A 22250-nucleotide genomic window follows, 5' to 3' on the forward strand; every position below is an offset into this window, starting at 1 on the left:
GAGTAGACAATTTCCATGGGCTGAATGTCGCAGCAACAATATTCCGTTGAATTCAGACAAATTATAATGGCTTAGTTGTTTTTTTCAAGCACCACTGATGATTATGTAATTTAACTCGAACGTGTACAGTAAATGCTTTCGACCTTCGTAAGAATACAGGGTGTCCCATAATTTATGAATTTATTTTTGTTTATTTATTATTTTTTTAAATAACGTGATCCTCACGTATTCCCGGGATCCGGAAATTTCACCTCCGACATTTCGCCCCAGAATTTGGGGGTTAGACATTTCGCTCCCAAAAATTTCACACCTGACATTTCACCTGCCTTGAACGTATGAGTGACTGACTGTGTCAGTGGCCATATAAATGCATGAGTGACCAAGTGAGTGTAAAATTGACTGTAGGAGTGCGTAAGTGACCGAACAAATGACTAACAAGGAAACGTTCTTAAGCTAAACTCATAGAATTCGATGAAAATTTTACAGGCGTTAGTAGATGGATGAAAATATGTACTGTGAAAAAGGTAGCTGCGAAATTGCATTAGGAGAGGAGTAAATTAATTGTGAAAATTGGGTGTGGGATGCTAAACCCGTACAGTTAGCATCAATTGGCGACTTTGCATTCTTGAAAATTGAGCCGGGTTTTCCTAGGAGTAGAATTTCTGCGCCGTATGCAGCGTGAAAATGGTGATTGGTTAAAAACTTGAAATTCAGGTTTTTTGACCAATCAGTGTTTTCACGCTGCACGCACTGTAGAAACCTGCTTCTGGGAAAACCCGGCTTTTACGAAAACATCTAATGCGTTTATACTATCAAAACGTGCTTTATGCTGTATTTAGAGGCGTTATATTTGAAAAATAGCTGCTTAAAAGCATCACTCGAAAACCAGAATATGCAGATTAGATTAACCACAGATATAATTGATTACAATTGATTCAGATCAAATAAAAGGGTTAATTTCTTCATAAATTGAAAGTATTACAAATATGAGGCTCGTTGAAGAAACGCATAAAGCAGAATATTTGAATATTTTGGATGCACAGTTTTGTTTCCAGCAATCAAGTGCGTTGTTTGCTATAAATATGAGAAATCAACAGGATTCTTGAAATACCCAGGATGCATTTCTGTGTATGAGCATGCATGCCATGAATATTTCCACATGTTGACGTAGCGTGGTGAAGTAAACTGGTTGTGTACAATGGATTGTACTTTAAAAATATTGTCTCGATGAAACAAATCGATTTGTATTTGTTCAATCATAACTAAATCTGAAAGGTTTTAGGTGGTATCACAAACACATGAATGATTTTACCCGATGGCGTAAAACTATCAATCAAATCATTGTTTTTGAAGGGTGACCAAGAATCCACTTTAAAAGTACGGTTTCATCGGGTGTGTTTAAAATATACTTCCGTTTAATATTCGCGCAGTCCTTTTGATCCCATTTGCCTCGATTTCGAAGCAACGGTATAAATATTGTCAGCTTGAAACATTTTCTGTCGAACTTGGGTTCCGCATTGTCCTTTAGGTTCAGAACACACAATAAATAAAGGCGATAGCAGCATTCAAATACAAAAACAAATACAACGCCACAACAGGCAAAATGCCCAACGAGGTGGCTGATAAAAAGATGCCCATAAAAATATAGCAACCCAATTAAAAATGCAATTAACACAAATTATAAACAATATATACACGTGATAAAATATTATACAACACCCATAAAGAATACTTATGGTTGTCTTATTCTAAGAATGGATAGCTTCTCGATTCACCCCAACATGTTTATCGTATTTCTTTTTAAATGTGTCAATTGTGTTACAATTTACTACCTCCGGGGCTAATTTATATTCCTCTCCCCGAATGAATTTCTTTATTAAAACCCGATTGATCAGTATTAAACATCTGGCTATCTTTCATAATTTGCGAATTCTTAAAAAAAATACATACATCATTCACATATGCTTTTGAAGCATTTAAAAATATGATCCTCTTCATAAAATCTGCTTTTAAGCGATCATTTTAGTAATTTTTCTGCTAACAATTCTACATTTTTCTGTTTAAAATTGCAGAGCCATTGCCTTTATTACAAGCCCAGCTTTCCAAATCCGAGTCATGCACATTTACATGCCAGCGCCTCGAATCCTGAAACTTTTGGAAAAACATATTTTCGAATTTCGTATAGTTTGTGCCTCTTATCACCATCGGAACCATCCTTTTCCTAACTATATTGCGAATAATGTGTGAATACTGAATTTTGTGACATTTTGATTTGAGTTTTATATTTTTAAGTTATCCCATGAGATTATGGGCATATATTTCGTATTTATTTTTACAGAATGAAGTTGTTGTTTTGCATAGTGTGTGTGGGGGGTGGGATAATCTTTCTTTTCTTTATAAAACCCCAAAAGCTGAGGGGATTATTATTTTTATGTATTTTATTATTTTACTAGCTATAATACCCGGCGCTGCCCGGGTTTTCTTCAATGAGGCTTTTTTGGATCACGTGATATCTCCCTCTATTTTTCTTGAGGGGCATACAAACCGTGTCCAAGTTAACCAATATGGCGACCTGCGCGATTCATGAAATAAACAAATCTAGATTTACACAGAAACGTAGAAATGAATATATTTTTTTTCTTTTTTTAAGGAGCGCTAGGTATTTCGATCCCGCCCCCCCCCTCCCTGAACTTCAAGTTACCCATCTGTCTGTTCCAGCTTCCAAAAATCCTTAGTTAAAGCTGTGGAATTTTTTCGATGCACTTTTCACGGGCTCATAACTAATTTTAAAATATCCTAACCCACATGAATTTATGCAAATAAATATCAAAAGAGACAATATGGAGACATTAATTTTCATACTTTAGAAGATATAAATGAAATCAATGATATTGCTCGAATATCCAACTCAAAAGTATAGGTTTGGCTTCATATTTAATCTCCTGGGCTTCGTATATCTCTCTAAGCGAACTGAATATTTCAAAAATCGAGAATTCAATACAATTTTTAAAATTATTGATGGGGCGGAAAATCCCACTAATTTCCGCATTTCTACAGTAAAATCGACAATTTTAGCACTGATTTCTATGAGGATCACCCTTTTCCTGACTCTCAAAGCGATGCTGATGATGATTATGACGTCTATTCAAAAAGCCTCATTACTGAGAGTATATTGAAAATATGGCAAACCATTATAAAGGCATAAACTGTTATACATATACTAACAGGATTAAAGAAGTGACAAACCGTTGTAAAGGCATATACACGTCTGAAACGCATTGCTAGGGAACCACGGTAACCAAAGTACTCTATAACGTTATTGCGCATATTTGTTCTCAGATAAATTCGCTAACTCTTGTATGGGTTCCAGGCCATGTCAACATCTCTCTGAATGAAATTATTGATAAAGCAGTCCATAATTTAGCCACCACTTCTGTTCCTCTGACAACTCCCACAGGTTTCTTCATTGAAGACTACAAAGTCAGAACCCGAGACATTCTCACATCAACTTGGCGGAATCAACTTCAAGTGGCTTGTCCATCTCAATTTTCTATTTTCCTCAATTTTGTTGAAAAAATCTCCAGAAAGATGTCATCTCGAAAAATTGAAAACCTTCTTTACAAACTCATTTGCGAGCGAGCTCGCTCAACAAGTACTTACACACTATTAAAAGACATAGAGACCCCTACTGTTTCAATTGTCCAATGGAAGAATCTGCTTATCACTTCCTTTTCCAGTGTCCTTTCTATCAAAATATTCGCAAGTTTATCCTCATTGATCCTGTTTCAAAAAACTACATTTTAGAGTGGTCAGATCTGATTTCTCTTCCTCCCAACATTATTTCTTGTTTGGTCCAAAAATATATTTGGGCATCCCATCGTTTTGATTGATTGTTTTTTTTCTTTCTGTTCTATCATGACTAAAATAGAGGGCCTCTAGCTTTAGAAGTGCTGCATCGTTGCCCTGTGCAGCTGAAGATATCCCACTCTTCCTTTCCCTTTATTTTGTTTTCCTTTGCTCTTAATTTCTGGGAGCAGTCGACAATGATTAATATTTTTTTTTCTTTAATGTAGAAAATCTCTACCAGCCGCAGGGAGAGGGCCTTGCTGTAGCCAAAAACCCTGCTAAAACTAAACCATTGATTGAACCAAAGTAAACGTTCGGAAAGTGATTGTTGAGGCCCAAAAACCATTGTTGCCAGATAGTTTTTTGCCCATTTGGGGCATTTGCCCTGGGCTGGCGAAATTTTAAAGTAGCCTATCGTTCAAGTCGGGTCCCATTTGGTATACATGCAAAATTTGGCGACGATCGATCTAAAATTGTAGGTTTGTATAGAGAACATACACACACACACACACAGACAGACAGACAGAAAATCAATTTTATATATATAGATTTATTTATTTATTATTTATTTTTCCTCGCGAACAGGCTGTTCGCTTTGATGGTGTTTTTGTAACCGTATAGAGTCTCGTGTGATCTTTCGTATCGTTAATATTGTTTCCGGCGATTTGTTAATTGGAAGCTCCGGTCCGGAATTGTGATCTATATTTTGTCGAAGCCCTGATTTTCATGTTCCCCCCATCCTTTGTTATTTATTTACTTGTTTTGCTTATTGTTGTGCAATTGATTTTGATATAATTTTAATTTTATTCGTTGTTTTTTGATATAGAGTTGAAGTAAATGGAAAGGGGGGGGGGGAATGGAATAAATAGGAAGCTTAAATAGCCAAAAAATATATATATTTTTAGACATCTCTGAGAAAATTGGACTTTTTGTGCTGAGAGGGATTGATTGAAATATTGAACTTCAGGACCCGCTGTATGCCTCTAAGGGCGGGACAGCAATATATATGATTGATTATCACCAAATTTGTTGACTTGATTTTCCCACAAATACATTTGAGACAATTTTTTTTACAAATCGATACTTGCTTTGAACAGATTTTAGTGTGCGATGTTTAATTTTTTTACTGCTACGCCAGTATTTAACGGCTGCTCTTTTAGTTTCAAATGAGATACTCTGTGGATTTCCTCATTCAACTCTTCACCTACACACATTTCATCATTTTCATCTACACTGCCGAAATCAGGATTCTCAAATTCGCTTTCGTCAATCGATGACTCGAAATCCAGAGTGTCTTTTACTTCCTCATTAAACATTTCGCAAATTGATTCGGGTTCCTTCAAAATTTCCATTATTTTATTTTTTAAATTCATTTCGGCTTTTGTGAAATCTGTCAGCTTCATTTCTTGAACAGAGAATTCGTGGTACAGCATCCACATCACGTTTAACACATTAATGTGGTGGCATTTCCTATTTGAAAGCCACAGCTGGTTTAAAAAAAATAGATTCAAAACATCGAGATATACAACAATGCAATTTCATGCGAAAGACTTTTCAGCATTAGACAAAACAACAACAAAAACTTATTGCAACTCGCTAATTTGGTTCACTTATGTAAAATAAAAGTGTAGGAAATGCAGGATTAGACTAATATATATACAGTATATATTCAAACTCAATTTCAAAAATTTTTGTATGCAAAGTACCCAAAAATAACTTTACAACAGAGAGATTTAAATTCATTCGTAGGGAACATGGATGGTTCATTAAAGAATTTGCCGCTTTTCTGAAAACACACACACACATCCGATATCTCCTCACTCCGCCAGTTTTCCGTATATGTTGTATTAACAAAGGAGAGTGACGTCATCATTCATATTTTCAGGCATACGGTCATTCATACGGTCGCTCATGCTGTCAGGGCAGGTGAAGTGTGAGGGAGTAAATGTCCAACTCCCTTGATCACGTATAAGGTCTTTCACTTGGTCACTTGTACGGCTAGGGCCGGCAAAACGTCAGGGGATAAATGTCCAACTTACTTGATCATTCATGCAGTCGCTCACTTTTTGTTACTCATACCGCCATATGTTCATTCATGCGGTCATTCATATTGTCGCTCATACGGTCAGGGCTGGTGAAATGTCAAAAAGTAAATTTCTATTTCATTTGATCACTCATATGGTTAGGGTTGGCAAAATGTCACGGGTAAATGTCCAATTCACTTAATCACTGATACGGTCACCCACTTAGTCACTTGTACCATCATTCATATGTTCATGCCTACGGTCAGGGCATGCCAGGCGAAATGTCGGGAGTAAATGTCCAACTCACTTGATTATTGATGGGGTCACTCGCTGGGTCGCTCATATGGTCAGGGCAGGCGAAATATCAGGGGCTAAATGTACCGGGGAAAGATATCGGGGACGAAATGTCAGGTGAAAAGTTTCCTTGAACCCGTATTCCCAAGGGATCAATCATCATTATCCGTCCAGGAAACGTGTTAGTATAAGTAGACATGCATGCCTGAACCGGGATTCGAACCCAGACCTGCACAGTCAGAGGCTAGCTCAGCACCTCCTCGAGATAGAAGGCTTCCGGAGTTGCTACAAACGTCATTACCTAGCAAGTTTGCCATATTTCGAAATACAGCATCCTATTTCATTTCTAATTTTGGCGTAGAATCTTCCTGGTTGGCTCACAAATGCCGCATGGAATTGGATGTGGAGCGAAATCACCAATTCCGAGGCCGATCATTTTTTTCCGCACAATGATGATACTGGCACGAGCACGGAATTTATTTATTTTTTTCCCCTGAGGGAAAATGGACTACTTGATGACGTCACGAGCAGCGTGAGGAGGCCTTCTATCTCTAGGAGGTGCTGGCTAGCTGCCCAACCACTCGACTATACTTATTTTTTATGTATTTGTGTCATTTATCTATATTCATTACATATACATCTCCTGACTGACTGATTCCCTGATTCATCATCGCCGAGCCTAAACCACTGGAGTTATCATTATGAAATTCGTTTTATTTTATGAAGTAAAGACCGACTCAGAACAGCACCTCCTAGAGATAGAAGGCCTCCGCAGTCTGCTTGTGACGTCAGCAAGTAGTCCATTTTCCCTCAGAATATTCAGGGAAAAAAATTCCCTGCTCGTGTCAGTATCATCGTTGTGAGGAAAATAAATTATCGGACTCAGAATTGGCGATTTCTATGCTCCACATCCAATCACTATGCGGTATTTGTGAGCCAATCAGGAAGATTTCACGCCAAAATAAGAAGAAACGAAATAGGACGCTGTGTTTCAAAATAGTTTAAAAATTCATAAAAAGGAAGGAAGTGCTATATTTGAATGCGGTTTGTGGAAAATTTATTTTCAGGAAGGAATTTTTTTTATTTGTAATTTCTCTTTGAGGTGTTTTGATTTTATTGTACTGATTTTTCTCAAAAATAAAGAAAACCATGAATTTTTCACAAACGCAACGCTATCGCGAATGTAAAATACCGTAATCCGAATCTCAGTCAGTGGTTCCCTCCACATCGTTTTCCCTCCGTGTATTCGGAGGAAAACCCAAAGAATTATCCGAAGAAGTAAAGTAGAGGGGGGGGGGGATTGGAACATCATCTTCAGACATAGAAGGCCTCCGAAGTCTGCTTGTGACGTCAGTAAGTAGTCCATTTTCCCTCGGAATATTTAGGGGAAAAAAATTCCCTGCTCGTGCCAGTATCGTCGTTGTGCGGAAAAGAAATGATCGAACTCAGAATTGGCGATTTCTATGCTCCACATCCAATCACTATACGGTATTTGTGAACCAATCAGGAAGATTCTACTCCAAAATAAGAAGAAACGGAATGGGATGCTGTGTTTCAAAATGTGGCAAATTTGCTAGGTAGTCTGAATGATGTTTATGACAAACACTGCAGAGGCCTTCTATCGCTGATTCGAACTGTTTGGTAGGTTTCTATTCTGTGTCGCCATCCGACCAACTATTCCACAGTTTATGCTAGCCATTCGTAATTAAATATATCAATTCTCGAACATCTATTTGTTTCCAATGCGCAAGCGCTCTCAGAATGGACACTTATAGTAATCGCGATCGCTAGACGTCAGTTTCTCTCGGATATCATTTTATAAGCATGGGGGACAGTAGGGAGCCTGAGTGATTTAAGGGCGCTGATTCCGAATCTGGCATTGGTTTTGCCAGGTTGGCGCTAGTTTGAGATATAGTGGAAATTAAATTTCAATAGTAATACCATAAGAAGCATAAATATCACATTGAAACTGTGTTTTATCATTTGATAATTTTTGTCGCACCACAGTCATTTTCTGCACACGAGGGCTAATAATTAGACCAGGACCTACAATTTATTGCCAGTTCCGAACGGCAAGCCTATTTTTTATACCCATCGAGAGGTTGGTGCGCTAAACCCTCGACGGTGGACTCCCTGCGATAGCAACTTTTTCAGGAAAGTTTGAAACTCTGTTTGAGAAATGTAAATCAATAATAAAAAAACTTAATATCGAGCAACAAAGACCACGGATGTCTTATGATGATATAAATGTAATAATATATTGAATATAATAGAATTTATAATTTAAATTTATTTATTTTTCTATGTTAAAATAGTGGCTGTAGAGCATATTGAAATGTTGGGAGTATGCATTATCTCAAAAAACTCGAACCAATTTGGCAAAACCAACACCAGTTTTAAAATCAGCAGCCCTAATGTGCCTCAAAACCATTAAAAATTTGCTTTGCAACTTGAAAAAAAAACTTCTTGAGCAGTGCTATATCCGGTACTTGAGAATTTTTCCGTATTTTTTTTGTGATTACGTATGATCATGTTATAGCAATTGAATAATTTTCCATTCCGTTGTAATTAAATTATCAATTCTGCCTTATCAATTCCGCGGACCATATGTCGAGAAACACCGATTTATAGAATTAGCCCTTGTACATCGCATTTCAGAAGAGGATATTTATTATGAATAAAAACAAGATAGACAAATACAGAGCGATACATTTTGAAAAAGAAAGACTCGTTTCTCCTATACTTGGTGTATACCATGACTATACAGTTTCAGATATTTCTCATTTCTCTCATAACACGCCAACATCATTCTGGACAATTATAGAACTTTTTGATTTTGAGGACGTCGGTTTCTGAGAATTCTCCGATTTCTTGACCCAAACCCAGATCGGTGAGCGCTATATCATCATTCGTTGGTGTGATAGTGGGCTGGGATTTATCTTCTGCGAATGCCCAAGCTTTGTAGTGCATCACCGACTTGTAGTCGTATTCGAGACCCAAAGTATCGAGTTGGAGAGGAGTCATCTTTACGAAATTCTCTTCCATACCTGATGAGAAAGAAAAGTTGAACAAGGAAATTAGCAATCATATACTTTCGTCGTAATGATATTGAAATTGTAAATTGTTAATTAATACAGTAATATAGTGTTTCTCGATTTTCCTGAAAACAAGGATAAGTAAGATGTCTGAAACAATTTGACGGACCACTTGTGTCCCGTAGTACGGGGCATACCTGTAATTTCTGTTGTTCCAATATTTGTGCCTAATTTGCCAATGTTTTTTTGATGATAATTGACGATGCCCCGTATTTTGCGGATTATTATTTAAGATCCCATTTAACCGAATTTTTCTCAATGAAATATGGTCATCAGATTATTTGAATTTTTTTTCGTGAAATACTGTACATTTTTTAAAATAGTGATTTGCAGCAACGCTTCATATCCACGACGTTCGCCAATTTCAGCAGGAATTAGCAAATAGCGTTTAACGAATTGCAATTTTTTCGTAACATTTTGTGACATCCCGTATTTAGGATCGCAATTTCTTGCGTTCTCTTCGACGATGTATGGTGAACTTAAGTATGAAGGTATAGTTTTATTTGAACCCATATGGGGGTATTATTAATATCAATTATACAACGGGGGTGAATAATTTTATCAAGCCTGCCTGCGGGCCACATTATCGTCGAGGACCATCTCTGGTCCACGAACCATAGGTTGAGAAATGCAGCAGTAAAACACCGATTATACCAGCTAGTGTAGATCGGACCTACCTCGGATAATTTGGTCTTTATACAGAATTTCGACGTTAAGTGATTTAAATAAAGCAACGAATGTTCCCAGATTTAGTTTACACATAAGTTATTTTAAATTACTGTTCGGTGCAATCGACTATCAAATTAATTTATTTATGCAATATTGTTGGCCTTTTCAAAGACCTATACAAGAGGACGCGGTTGATTTACACATAAATGTCTTGTAACATTTGACAAGCAATCGGAGATCGTTGAGGAGTTAACAGTAGAGGAAAGGAGCTTGCTCCATTCAACTATGGTATTAGGAAAGAAACACTATTTAAAACAGTCTCTGTGGAGGCAAAAATCGATTCTAATTTTTGGGGTGGTCAAGAAAGTCTATTGGGAACATAGGAAGGCTTAGCCAGAATACCGGACGTATCGGAATTTGGATTACCATGAGTAATCTTGTAAAGCATGGCTAAGCGGGAGATAAGTCAGTGAGTAGCGAGTGGGTGGACATTGAGTCGGAGTTTAAGATCAGAAACGGAACTGAAAGAGGACAGCAGTCGTGAATAAAGTGCCTGGATTTACTTTAGATCGATACAAGTTTGTCGATATTACAAGAGGTGTGGGGAGTCCCAGACCTCAACAGCATAAGAAAGAACGAGAGAAGTATATGTTTGGTAGCAGAGAAGTCGGACGTCACGAGTAAAATCTTTGAGGTTGCGGCGAAGGAACAGGAGTTTATTGAGATATTCCTGGTAGACATAATCGATATGATTATTCCAACGCAGAGAGAGACAGAGGTCAGAAGAGATCGTTTTTTGGTATTTTTTGTATTCTGGCTAAGCCTTCCTATGTTCCCAATAGACTTTCTTGACCACCGCACCACGGTCATTTTCTGCACACGAGGGCTAATTAGACCGGGACCTACAATTTATTGCCGATTCTGAACGGCAGGCTTGTTTTTATACTCATCGAGAGGTTGGTGCGCTAATCCCTCCATGGGGGACTCCCTGCGGTAGCAATTTTTTCTGCGGTCATGTCGCCGTTTCTGTTGTACCCCTGTGTCAGGAAAGTTTTCTGAAAAGGACGAACCGGGTATCGAATTCGCGACACCTCTAAACATTCTTTGGTACTTTAGGCGAGTATCTTATCGACCTGGGCTACCGCGCCCGAGGTCGGAAAAGATTATGACAACCGGATATTTAAATTGAGAAACTTGGGATATGGTAACGTTATTGATCGTGTATGAGAATTCGAGGGGAAGAGTTTTACGAGCTCTCGTGAAAATTTAGAACTAATGCAAGGAATAATTCCAGAATCGATGTAAATTCAGAATTTACGGAAGCAATAATTCCAGAATTGATATAAGTTCAGAATTTAGAAAAAAAAAATCCGTAATGGATTGATGTAAATTCAGGTATAATGAAACAAATAATTCCAGAACATTGATGTAAATTCAGATTTAATGGAAGAAATAATTACAGTATATTGATATGAATTAAGAATTTAGGAGAGAAAAAATTCCAGAGCGCTGATGTAAATTTTCAGAATTGATGGAAGAAAAAATTCCAGAGTTGATGCATAAATCCTGAATTTACGGAAGGAAAAATTCCAGAAGAGAAAGGAAAATTCAGAATTAATGCTAGAAATAACTCCAGATTTGATGTAAATTCAGAATTAATGGAAGAAAAAGTTCCAGAATCAATGCAAATTCAGATTTTATGGAAGCAATTAGTCCAAATATTGATGTAAATTCAGAATCAACGACAGAAATAATTTTAGAATTGGTGAAGCCTGCAATAATCTACCACGAGTCCGCAGTCCCTCAAAGTTCGGGGCCCGTCGTGACTGCACCTGTCTCACACCTCTAAAAGTGGCTCTGTTTGAATTAAGGGTGGAAATAATTCAAATTTTCCGCGTAGTAGTAGCAGCAGCAGCATAAGTAGACAGTTTAGCAATTGGGACGGAAGAATCAATCAATCTCCGATAGATGCTTACCAGCTATGATGTTCCCGTAATGCACAGTGACAAAGTCATCCCGATCCGGTCTTGAAACTTCGTGTAAAAATCCAAGTGTGTGCATAAGCTCGTGAATGATGACGCCTTTCTTCATGCATCGTGGTGATTCCAAAGCAACCGCTTGAGGACCTCCTTGCATTCCACCCTCGGCCCAACACCTTTCCGATACATAAATGATCATTAGAGCTCGGATTATATACGCAAAAAAGTGCGCAAAATATTCACTAAAACTAAAGAGAAATCTGCAATATAAATATTTACTTATACACATTATAATATGCATTATATATTATATTTCTTATACACGAGAAATATCCTAAAAAATGAAGAGAAATCTGCAATAAAAAAATAAAGAGAAAAATGACAATAAATCCAATAATGCTAATTATAAGTATGGGATTTATTTATACATCCCAGAACTATATGGGATGTATATATTTTATTATATACATCCGGGTATACTTGTATCCAATACTTGTATATTTTATTATATACATCCGGGTATACTTGTATCCAATACTTGTATATTTTATTATATACAAGTACGGGACTTGTAATGAAAAAAAATGCACGCAAAAATGAGAAAAAAAATCATTTAAAATTGCCGAAAAATGAAAAAAAAAATCATTTAAAATTGCCGAAAAATGAAAAAAAAAATCATAAATTTGTTACAGTATGCATTTAGAAATGCCGAAATATGAATTTAAAATTACCGGAATTACGCATAAAATGAAAATATATGCGTTTAGAAATGCTGAAGTTTTCCAAAAGAGGGAAAATATTCGCAAAATTCCCTAGTCCCTCCTCCTCCCCCCCCCCAGGGGTGAGTCACCATTTTCGCGCGTTTTCATCGAGAGAGCATGAAGTGGTGATCCCGTGACCCCTCCGCGTCCAATCGGAAGTCAGACAAAGTTCAAGATCTGGAGAAAAGTAGGAAAAAACGGGGCTTTTTGCTCGATGAGATGATGCTGTTCGGTGACACTCTCCTCTGTCTCCGTGGGTCTCTCGCCCCCCCGACTCTCCCCTTGAACTCTCGTTTTCTATCAAGGCAAGGGGATCCCGTTTCCTGAGCTTTCCTAAATAAAAGATCCTCAGGACTTTCCATGGTGCTACGATTTCTTCGTATGACGCTGGTCAACCGCTACCCGAGTACCATTGCGATGTCAGCCGACTCCAGAATGCTACGTCTCCGATATCATAACCACCACACTTGTCAACCGCTATCCGAGCACCATTGCGATGTCAGCCGCCTCCAGAATGCTACGTCTCCGGTATCATAACCACCTCGCTTGTTAACCGCTAGCCGAGCACCATTGCGATGTCAGCCGCCTCCAGAATGCTACGTCTCCGGTATCATAACCACCTCGCTTGTTAACCGCTAGCCGAGCACCATTGCGATGTCAGCCGACTCCAGAATGCTACGTCTCCGATATCATAAACACCACGCTGGTCAACTGATATTGTTACCACGCTGGTCCGATATAATACCACACTGTCTTCCTCGGTTACGCAGCTTCCACCTCATTGCGACTAGAACTGTCCTCCTCCGATATGCCACGTCCATGATGATGAACCCCGATGAATTCTGACGGTCAACCAGATCTTCCGCCGTCGATCATGCTCTTATCCTGGACCGTAAGTAAATTAACTCCAATCCTCTGACAAAACATATGTTCCGCCCAAGTAATGTCATTACCCTCCCCCATCCCGACAGCTACACTATCATGCGAGTGGTAAAGAAACTGTAAAAGGTGTTAAATTTTTTTGTCTGTATAATTCCATAGGGGGCCCCTAAGTTTCATACCAAGTGTTATTGTTTTTGCTCATTGTACATTAAAATTTTCAATATTTAAATCTCTCATTACTTGGACTCCTGGTGTCAATGGTTAGTTGAGATTGTGTTTTTTTTTTTTTTGTTGTAAGTTTTTCAGCTATAACGAACCTGGGTGCATTGAATAATACCCCTCCCCTCTCTTCACGGCCAACCCTAGTTAAATTTCTAAATAAGTTATATAGTAAACGTTAACAACTAATCAAAATAAGCTATATAACAATATTTACAAAAATAAAAACTTGCATAAAATAAAAATATGCTGAAAAATGAAAAATATGCGCAAAAAATAAAGAAAACATGTATTTAGAAGTGAAATATATGCATTTAGAAGTGAAAATATATGCATTCAGAAGTGAAAATATATGCATTCAGAAGTGAAAATATATGCATTTAGAAGTGAAAATATATGCATTAGAAGTGCAAGAATATGCATTTAGAAGTGCAAGAATATGCATTTAGAAGTGAAAATATATGCATTTAGAAGTGAAAATATATGCATTTAGAAGTGAAAATATATGCATTTAGAAGTGAAAATATATGCATTTAGAAGTGAAAATATATGCATTTAGAAGTGAAAATATATGCATTTAAAAATGCACACTTATTACAAAAATACACTTATTCTAAAATTTTGGTGGTTTTATCCATTCACATGCACTTACTATAAAAGTGCTAAAATATGCAATTACATATGCATTTGCATATCATCCGGGCTCAAATGATCATTATTATTAAACAAAGTTCAAAATAGTTTGGCTGTTATTTTTTAATCAAAAGTAGTGGAAGATAGTGATTGATACCCAGCTGTATTTTCGATCTCAACGAAATTCTCTTCGTCGTTCTCCCTCTTCTTCCATTTCACGCACGTCAGTCGATGGAACTCTTGCATAGCTGATTCGATGAGGTCAACATCTTCAGCACCTGTAATTGTCGACGAAAAGTCATCAGAAATCAATGCCAATTCTTCGTACAAAAATTGCCATATCATATGTTTAATATCTCGATCAATATTACGATTAAAAATATTAAATATTCTGCAAATGACGTTTCAGAGCGGGATCTACATTTCAATAATTGGATGTTTTTTATACCCGGCAACTCTACAAAAAAGGAAATTTCTTTGTTTTCTTTTGCGTACGATCCCTGAAGAAATTTTGAGATTTTAAGTAACTAAACGGTCGTATTTGAAATTTTTTTGTAATTTGAAGCCTGTTTCTAAAGTTGACGGTAGCAGAAATACTTGCAGTGCAAACATTTTGGAACAGTATGTATTGACAGAACTACTCATGATTTCATTTTAAAATCTATCATATAGGACACTCCCTATTAACGGACATTTGTTGGAATTACGTCAACTATTCCATCAACGGACTCTCCTCGTTAATGGATAAAATTTGCAGTCCCGTGGGTGTGCGTTATCGAGAAAGCTCCTACTGTCCATATTAATTTGAGTTGCATTAAAGAGGGCAACTCAATTTTTTTTAACTGGTTAATGAAGTACAAAGCTGGAGAAACCATGAAGGTCGAAACACACCATACTGACGTGAGGTGAAATCATGCCACATTAGTGTAGTTCGTTCGGCCATGATTAAATATGAGCATCAGCATCATTAATGGCTCTGCACGCGTCAAACGGTATCCGATCTCTTGCCAATCCTTCAATAGCGTTTGACGTGTTGTTAAATCAACTGCTGCAGACGCTGTTTCAGAACAAGTGGGGTTTTCATCTCACTCAGTTTATACACAGAGGGTGATTCAAATTCAACTTGCCTAAGCAGCGATTGAAACTTATTTTGTGGCGTCAACATGCTGCTAAACAGTTCATGCACCTCATAAACATTCCTCCGAGAAACTTCTAACGAATTGTGATGTGGAATATGCCGTGCATGCATTGTGTGTCACCGTGGATGCTGTGCATCGTGGTGATACGTGTGTCTTTAGTCATCAGTGTTCCAAATCGGCATGTAGAGTATGTGAATGTATGATACAGTATAACCGTCAGTCACACTACACTGGTGACCGACTGAAGTTGATTTTCCGTGGTTTCCTACTTCGAAACGAAAATGTGGGTCGATCTCCCCGTTAAATAGTTTCGCCGCAGAGAGCAACAGGCTTACAACGATACGATTATCTAATCATTACACTTCACTCATAGTTAGAAAAACTGGTGACAGATGCCGCGCTACACATAACAAACATTGCACAGAAACAACCTTCACGGCAGGTTCACAACACGTACATGCACATTCCAACATGTATCATCTCGTTAGAAGTTTTGCAAAGGAATGTGGACGAGGTTCACACATGTGTTGTTTGGTAGTAGTAGTAGTGTATGTGAATGTGTATAGATTGGTGCTCGTTGTTGCGAGGCTTTTCGAATGGGAAGCCAGCTCGAATTTGCGACTCAAAGTTGAGAATCACAGAAAACCAACTTCGCAGACCGGAATTGAGCATAATTTTGGATAAAGGGTTTGAAAATAGTGTGACATGCGCATGCGCGACTTTTGTAGAAAACTTGGGGGGGGGATTAAAAACTCCCTCCCCCATCTGGAAAAAATTCGTTATCCACGGTTCAGTACTGTATGCTTCTCTCAGTATATTCCATTACGTGTGAATACATTTAGCCCGGACACCCCGTATTTCTTTCTGTACTGTTTATTCCTCGTTTTGATAGGAATACCAAGAGCCAACGACCCTAATGATAGTTATACAAAGGGAAACAAGGTTTTTTTTTTATACTGAAGTAGGAGTCAAAGGGTCAAATTTTTTTATTATTCTGTGTTAAAAGTTCTATAAATACATCTAGCAATAAATTGCATTTGTAATTGAACACATTCACAGAAGAGTGAAAGCTTCACTTACTGAAACTTTGGTCCAACTCATAATATACAACACCATCCGGCCATTTCGCCCATTCATACGTTATAGCGCTTTTGCCAAGGAACTGTGTATGATACAAATAGAAAAAAAAATAAAATAAGCATATATAATTCATACATAATTCAAGAAAATCTGACCACATAATCTATAATTTGTATTAGAGTGGCTTATAATACAATTCTTTCCGTAATGTGAATTTGCTTTTTGTTTTGATTTGAATTCCTGTATAACGACCGAAGTAGCGGGTTAAGTGTTTAAAATGATATGTTAATATTTTGAGTTGGATTAATTGTTATGAAGCTCACTAAACATTAAATATTTAATTGCGGAACAACGTAATGCTACCCATGTCTTTAAATGTGTATTGCTTATTTTTTTGGAAATAAATGCTGTGATCCGGCCTAGTGACATTTGCATTGGAATCGGGAGGAAGGGTATGATGGAAGTTTTCAATGAGATCGATAGGATGGACCATGAATTATTAATGCACCATCAGTCGGCTACTTTGACAAGCGGACACCAGTTTGGAATGCTGACTGAGTTGATTTGATAATGCATATCTCTGACCCCACTCTGATTATAAGACGACTTGTCAACAATCACCACATTAATTTATTTACAAAAATTCACACGCACGAAAAGACATAAACATGTTATTTACACTGACAACTGTATATTTTTTTCTTCTTCCGGTCGCTTGGCGCGCGTAATCTGCGTAGTCACTTTTTACCCCAAGCGTTGGCGAAACTCCGCGGCGGAGTCTCTGCCACACCAGCACCGATTGGTAAGGCACAATTCTAGGTTGTGGCCTTGCAGGGAGAATTTTTTATTTCTATTACTTCCATCGATAAATGGAATAGCTTACCCCCAGGGGTCGTGAATTCGAATAAAATTATACAATTGACACGTTTAAAATGAAATACGATTAACATCGCAGGGTAAATCGAGAATGGGGGTGGAGTACCAAATCGGGGTAATCGAGAGGCTGAGAATTGTGGCTGATTCGTGTAACCCAGCTTCATTGGGAGGTGGAACTGGCGGATGACTTGAAGCTATGGTATCCATGTCTCGCTTTTCATGTAGAACATCCCCTCCAAGCTTGGAGTCAAAACGAATACTTCAGGGGGGAACTTGATGAGTCAAGGTAAGAAATTATTACAGGGGTAAATCTCGAGAAGCTATCCGTACTTAGATAAGGCAACCATGAATGTTTTTTTTTTATGGGCATTGTATTATATTTCATCAATATATATATTTATCTTACTGTTTTTAGTTTGATAATTTCATTTTTACTTGGATTGCAGTTTTTTGAAATATATGACATTCATATTCTTGTTATGGCCTATCTTTTTCTCAGCCACCTCGTTGAGCATTTCGCCTGTTGTGGCCTGGTGTTTGTATTTAGGTAGAGAGGGCGATTATATTAAAAAGATTGATGAACGGATGATTGCCATTTTTTATGTGAAAGATTAATGACGTCCTCGAAAAATCAGTTTTTTAGGAAATCGTAAACATGTCACATAAATCAGAAATACAATAAAAATCTAAGCACGGCTTTTCCTTTTTTTCAAGAGATGTTTATTTCGATCTTAATACAAAATGTAATTTTCATTGAAACGCAGGAAAATGTTCTGAATCGGCTTTTTTTTAATTGGCTTCGAGACATTTTATTGACAAAATTACGTCGAAATTATTAATTATGACACATTCGTGATTCGAAACCGGTGTGTCATGGTAAATTTAGGAATTACCCTTTCTTCAGGCGATTATTTTTGAGATAGTTACTAATGAAGATGAGTTTATTTTTAGATTAAGCACTTTATATACACACACACTATCAGTTGGATTAAGCAATAATGAATAATATTTAATATTTTAGAGAATACTTACCTCTTTATTTCGAAGTGACAAATCACCTTCATGCAATTTCGAAAGAACTGAAAGGAAATATTGAAGCAATAGTAACAAAATGCCTCGAAATATTCATGTGCGAAAACGCAGTTTCACCAATATTATCAAGCTACAATATGTAAATTAATCATAATTAATTAAATGCTGTTAGTTAACTTCTGCAACATTATCTTTAGAAACTGTTGCATATTTGTGTTTGTAGTCTTAGGGGGCGCCACTGTAGAATATTTGTAGGCCTACGTCTATACATATTCCGTGTAACCATGTTGCGGGGCTTTTAACCTTGCTCTTCATTATGCCTTCCGTTGTTATGCTTATGTGTGTTTGCGTGTGAGTATGTCTAACTGCATAGTGGTTTGTTATCTTATGTATTAATAAGTTCACGTTAACTCAGTAATGGATTAGACCTCTGTTGTGTTCTCCGCATACAATGGCGTTGAGAGCTTCCTTGCGACTACCTTACTTCTCGACCATTTCAGAAGCAGATCAGGGATGCAACTACGATTTGGAATGGGGGTATGATTTTGCTGCCGGGGAGTCGGAAGTATTTCAAAGCAATGTGCTCATCTTAAGATCAATGAAATATATTTTGATTTTTGAACCAATTCTTGGCTGCTCGTACCCGTGTCACTAATTCATGCGAGTCCTCCAGCACTTACAGCACCTCCGACTCTACTGTTTGCGGCTCCCACCGCTGTATAATTCAATGGTTTTAAAATGGTATTTTTTGTTCCATCCTAAAATTTTCCGCCCCCTAAAGTTTGATGCCTGGTGAAAATGCCCACTTTGCCAGCCCTCTCGTTCTGGTCCTGCGCAGAGGATTAAAAATAACAAATCATTCATTTTGACTGCAACTGTAGCAGGCATTGTTGACGACTATTATTATTACCGACATTGCAGCGGTCATTTTCCTCACATTAGAATTTTCCGTATCCACCTATGTTATTCAATCTCCCGTGAGTCATTTTAAGTGTCAGTTAATCGTTTAATATAATTTCAAATGAATTAAGACACCCACTTTTAGACGCCAAAAGGTTCCATGGCTTTTAATATGTCAAAAAGAGTGCTATGAATTTTTCACTCAGAAATTTAGAAATATAGCCAAACTTGGTTGAAACAGCCTGAGCCATAATGTCAATATAGTCCTGGCTGATTCTAGTAAAGGATTAACATCTGATTTAAGGGGTTTCCTACCTTTTTACATGTTGGAAAACTAAACTCGGATAGAATTATCACAAAAAGTATAAATTAACCATTGATTAATTTCAAATTTGCTATAGATATTTTCGATTGTATATGCTGCCTTGTGTTAGTACAAAATTTGCATTTATTTAATAATTAAGTTTTCGCAAATTAAAAAGTTAAACATTATTAACAGCTTGTGCGCATGACAAATTAGCATGAGATCATTATATTTCACTGTGTTTTTTTTTTTTAATTTGAATGTGAATTCGAATGAATTTGATTAAATAAAGGTAATTTAATTAAAACAACCAATTCAAAATAAAGGAAACTGTTCAGTTCATAAAATGTCAAAAACAATTTCAGATCAATTCATATAAATACTTGAGTCATAAATTTTTGATTGAGATTTATTCAATGAAATCTCATTGGAGAGTGAGTGAATCTTCGCTTTCATCCTTTCATGAACTAAACAGTTTTCTTCATTTTGAATGAATTTTTTTATTCAATTTTCATTGAATTTTTTCATGCGCGCGAGATGTTTATATTGCATGGTTTTTGAGAATTTGCCAAAAAAAAATTAAGTATTGAAGATATACAAGGTGATTCCATAATTTCTCTTGCCGCATTTTACTGGCGAACCGTTGATCTAAGAGGCATACTTCCAAAGAGAAAAAAAAGTATCCAAATGGCGAGTAGAACCACTGCACCAGTTACTCAGCAGTCAAGATGGCAGTGGTAGAACTCAGATACGTCATTCATGTTGCAAAGGGGTGTATAGTTATTAACCATATCAGTTATTAACTACGGACACGCTGTACTCAAAAACTCAATTGAAAAGTTGTTGCCCAGTCCTAACGAGAGAAAGAGTGTTGTGCATTGGTTTATGCTGTCCTTTCCAAACTTTTCTCCGATTGTGGGATTCAAATGTCTAAGCGAATATTGCACTTAGAAACGCGGAACTTTTTTTGTTGACCTCAGGAGACACGGAACAGTAACTTCTTCATTGATTTCTTAAGCACAGGGTGTCCGCATAAACAGTTAATTTTGTTTGTTTTTATAAAAACAAACTATTCCCCCTTGTAATATGAATGACGTATCTGAGGTCTACATGTTATTTGGATACTTTTTCTAATTGGAAGTATGCCTTTAGAATGAACGGTTCGCCAGTAAAACGTGGAAAACAGAATTAAGTGATCACCCTGTATGTGAAACTTTGTACCGGCATAGGATAGCGTACGCAGTACAATCGGTACTAACTTTGAAATAAATCTATGGTCAAATAATATTTCTACTAGAACAAAGTTTTTCACTATGTTAAAAAGTACGAAAATCCTTTTAATACTTTGAAGTAGAATTTTCAAGTTTTGCACAGTTTTGCTGTGCTTCAAGTGTCGTTATATGTGATTTTGACCTCATAAACAGTGCTGTACAGAGATTTCTCTCAAGACGGCAACAAGTGAATGAAATCAATCACATGCCATTTGGAACAATCGATGACTTTTACTCCCGTTGCAGAAGAAACATCTATCTATGCCAAAGAAATTGGGTATTTCAAAATATGCCTGAATATTTTTATTTTTTGGATTTACTTAAATTTCTTTCATGAGTGTCAAACCACATATCAATTATCATATTGATACTATTATCGGGGGAGGAAACAAACAAACAAAAACCAGAACGATACGACATATGGAATATACTTGCTACTTACAATCTTCTAACGGGTTTGTGACGTTCAAAGAGATCGGGATTCCTTGAATACTATATAGAAATGAAACCAAATAAATAAAATGTTTTAACATAATTTTTTGTAAGTGCTCGTAGTAGAGAAATCACATGAACAAAGAGAGGGTGCGAGAAAATTACAATTTAAGCTATCGTCATATCGTCGCTTTCGAGTTCAAAGTTCCATCCATTGTCTACCTATGACAGCTACTGATAAAAAAAAAAGCTAGTTTAAAAATGCTTTAAACAAAAGTGATATTTATATGTTTCGCGCATAAATAAAAGATTACGATCAGACTCATATGTACGTACATAATACATGATAAGCCGAGATTATTTATCAAAGTACGTATTCGTTACAACACTTTCGTATGTTTTCACGTTCGTCACTTTCAAATTAATAACAAATGTCGGGCAGTAATTATTGTACCCATGTGAGTCTAATTGAACAGCAGGAAAAATTGTGGCAGGCTGTGCCATAGACCAGTGGTTCTCAACCGGGGGCCATATGGCCCCCTAATGGTACTGGGATACTTCAGGGGGGGGGGGGGCACAGAAGAAAATGGAGGAAGGGTCCAGGTGGTTTGGAGGGCTGCAGAGAGCTGAGAAGAAAAATTAAGGTGACTATACACTTACCGAATCTAACAAAACCACCCATAAAACCCAGGGCTGTCTCAGGGTATGGACCCACCCGTGCCTCACCGCCTACATTTTGCAGCCGGATCCCTAGGAGGGGAGTTTTTTTGCAGGCCCTCGGCTACATTTTTCATAGACCCCTCCTCTATATTAA

At 37.1% G+C, this 22250-nt stretch overlaps 1 protein-coding gene across 1 annotated transcript; it reads right to left on the minus strand.

The window, feature by feature from the left end:
* Positions 1-8811: 8811 nt before the first annotated feature.
* On the minus strand, positions 8812-21693 carry LOC149063624 (zinc metalloproteinase nas-13-like). Its single transcript, XM_089255866.1, has 6 exons — positions 21447-21693; positions 18530-18576; positions 16622-16703; positions 14560-14680; positions 11905-12083; positions 8812-9211 (listed from the first exon to the last, which is right to left on the minus strand). The coding sequence occupies exons 1-6, from the start codon at positions 21535-21537 to the stop codon at positions 8970-8972; spliced, it is 762 nt and encodes a 253-aa protein (XP_089111992.1). The 5' UTR covers positions 21538-21693; the 3' UTR covers positions 8812-8969.
* Positions 21694-22250: the final 557 nt, after the last annotated feature.

This window comes from Pholcus phalangioides, unplaced genomic scaffold (genome assembly GCF_987345545.1).
Source record: "Pholcus phalangioides strain wild (caught in Gottingen) unplaced genomic scaffold, Ppha-v1.0 ptg000172l_1, whole genome shotgun sequence".
Lineage (NCBI taxonomy): Eukaryota > Metazoa > Arthropoda > Arachnida > Araneae > Pholcidae > Pholcus > Pholcus phalangioides.

Coding starts and splice junctions, on each gene's coding strand:
- LOC149063624 (XM_089255866.1), bottom strand. CDS start 21,537: ATGTTAAAACATTTTATTTATTTGGTTTCATTTCTATATAGTATTCAA. Junction 16,704..18,529: donor TGTCACTTCGAAATAAAGAG/GTAAGTATTCTC, acceptor TATCATACACAG/TTCCTTGGCAAAAGCGCTAT. Junction 14,681..16,621: donor TGAGTTGGACCAAAGTTTCA/GTAAGTGAAGCT, acceptor CGACAATTACAG/GTGCTGAAGATGTTGACCTC.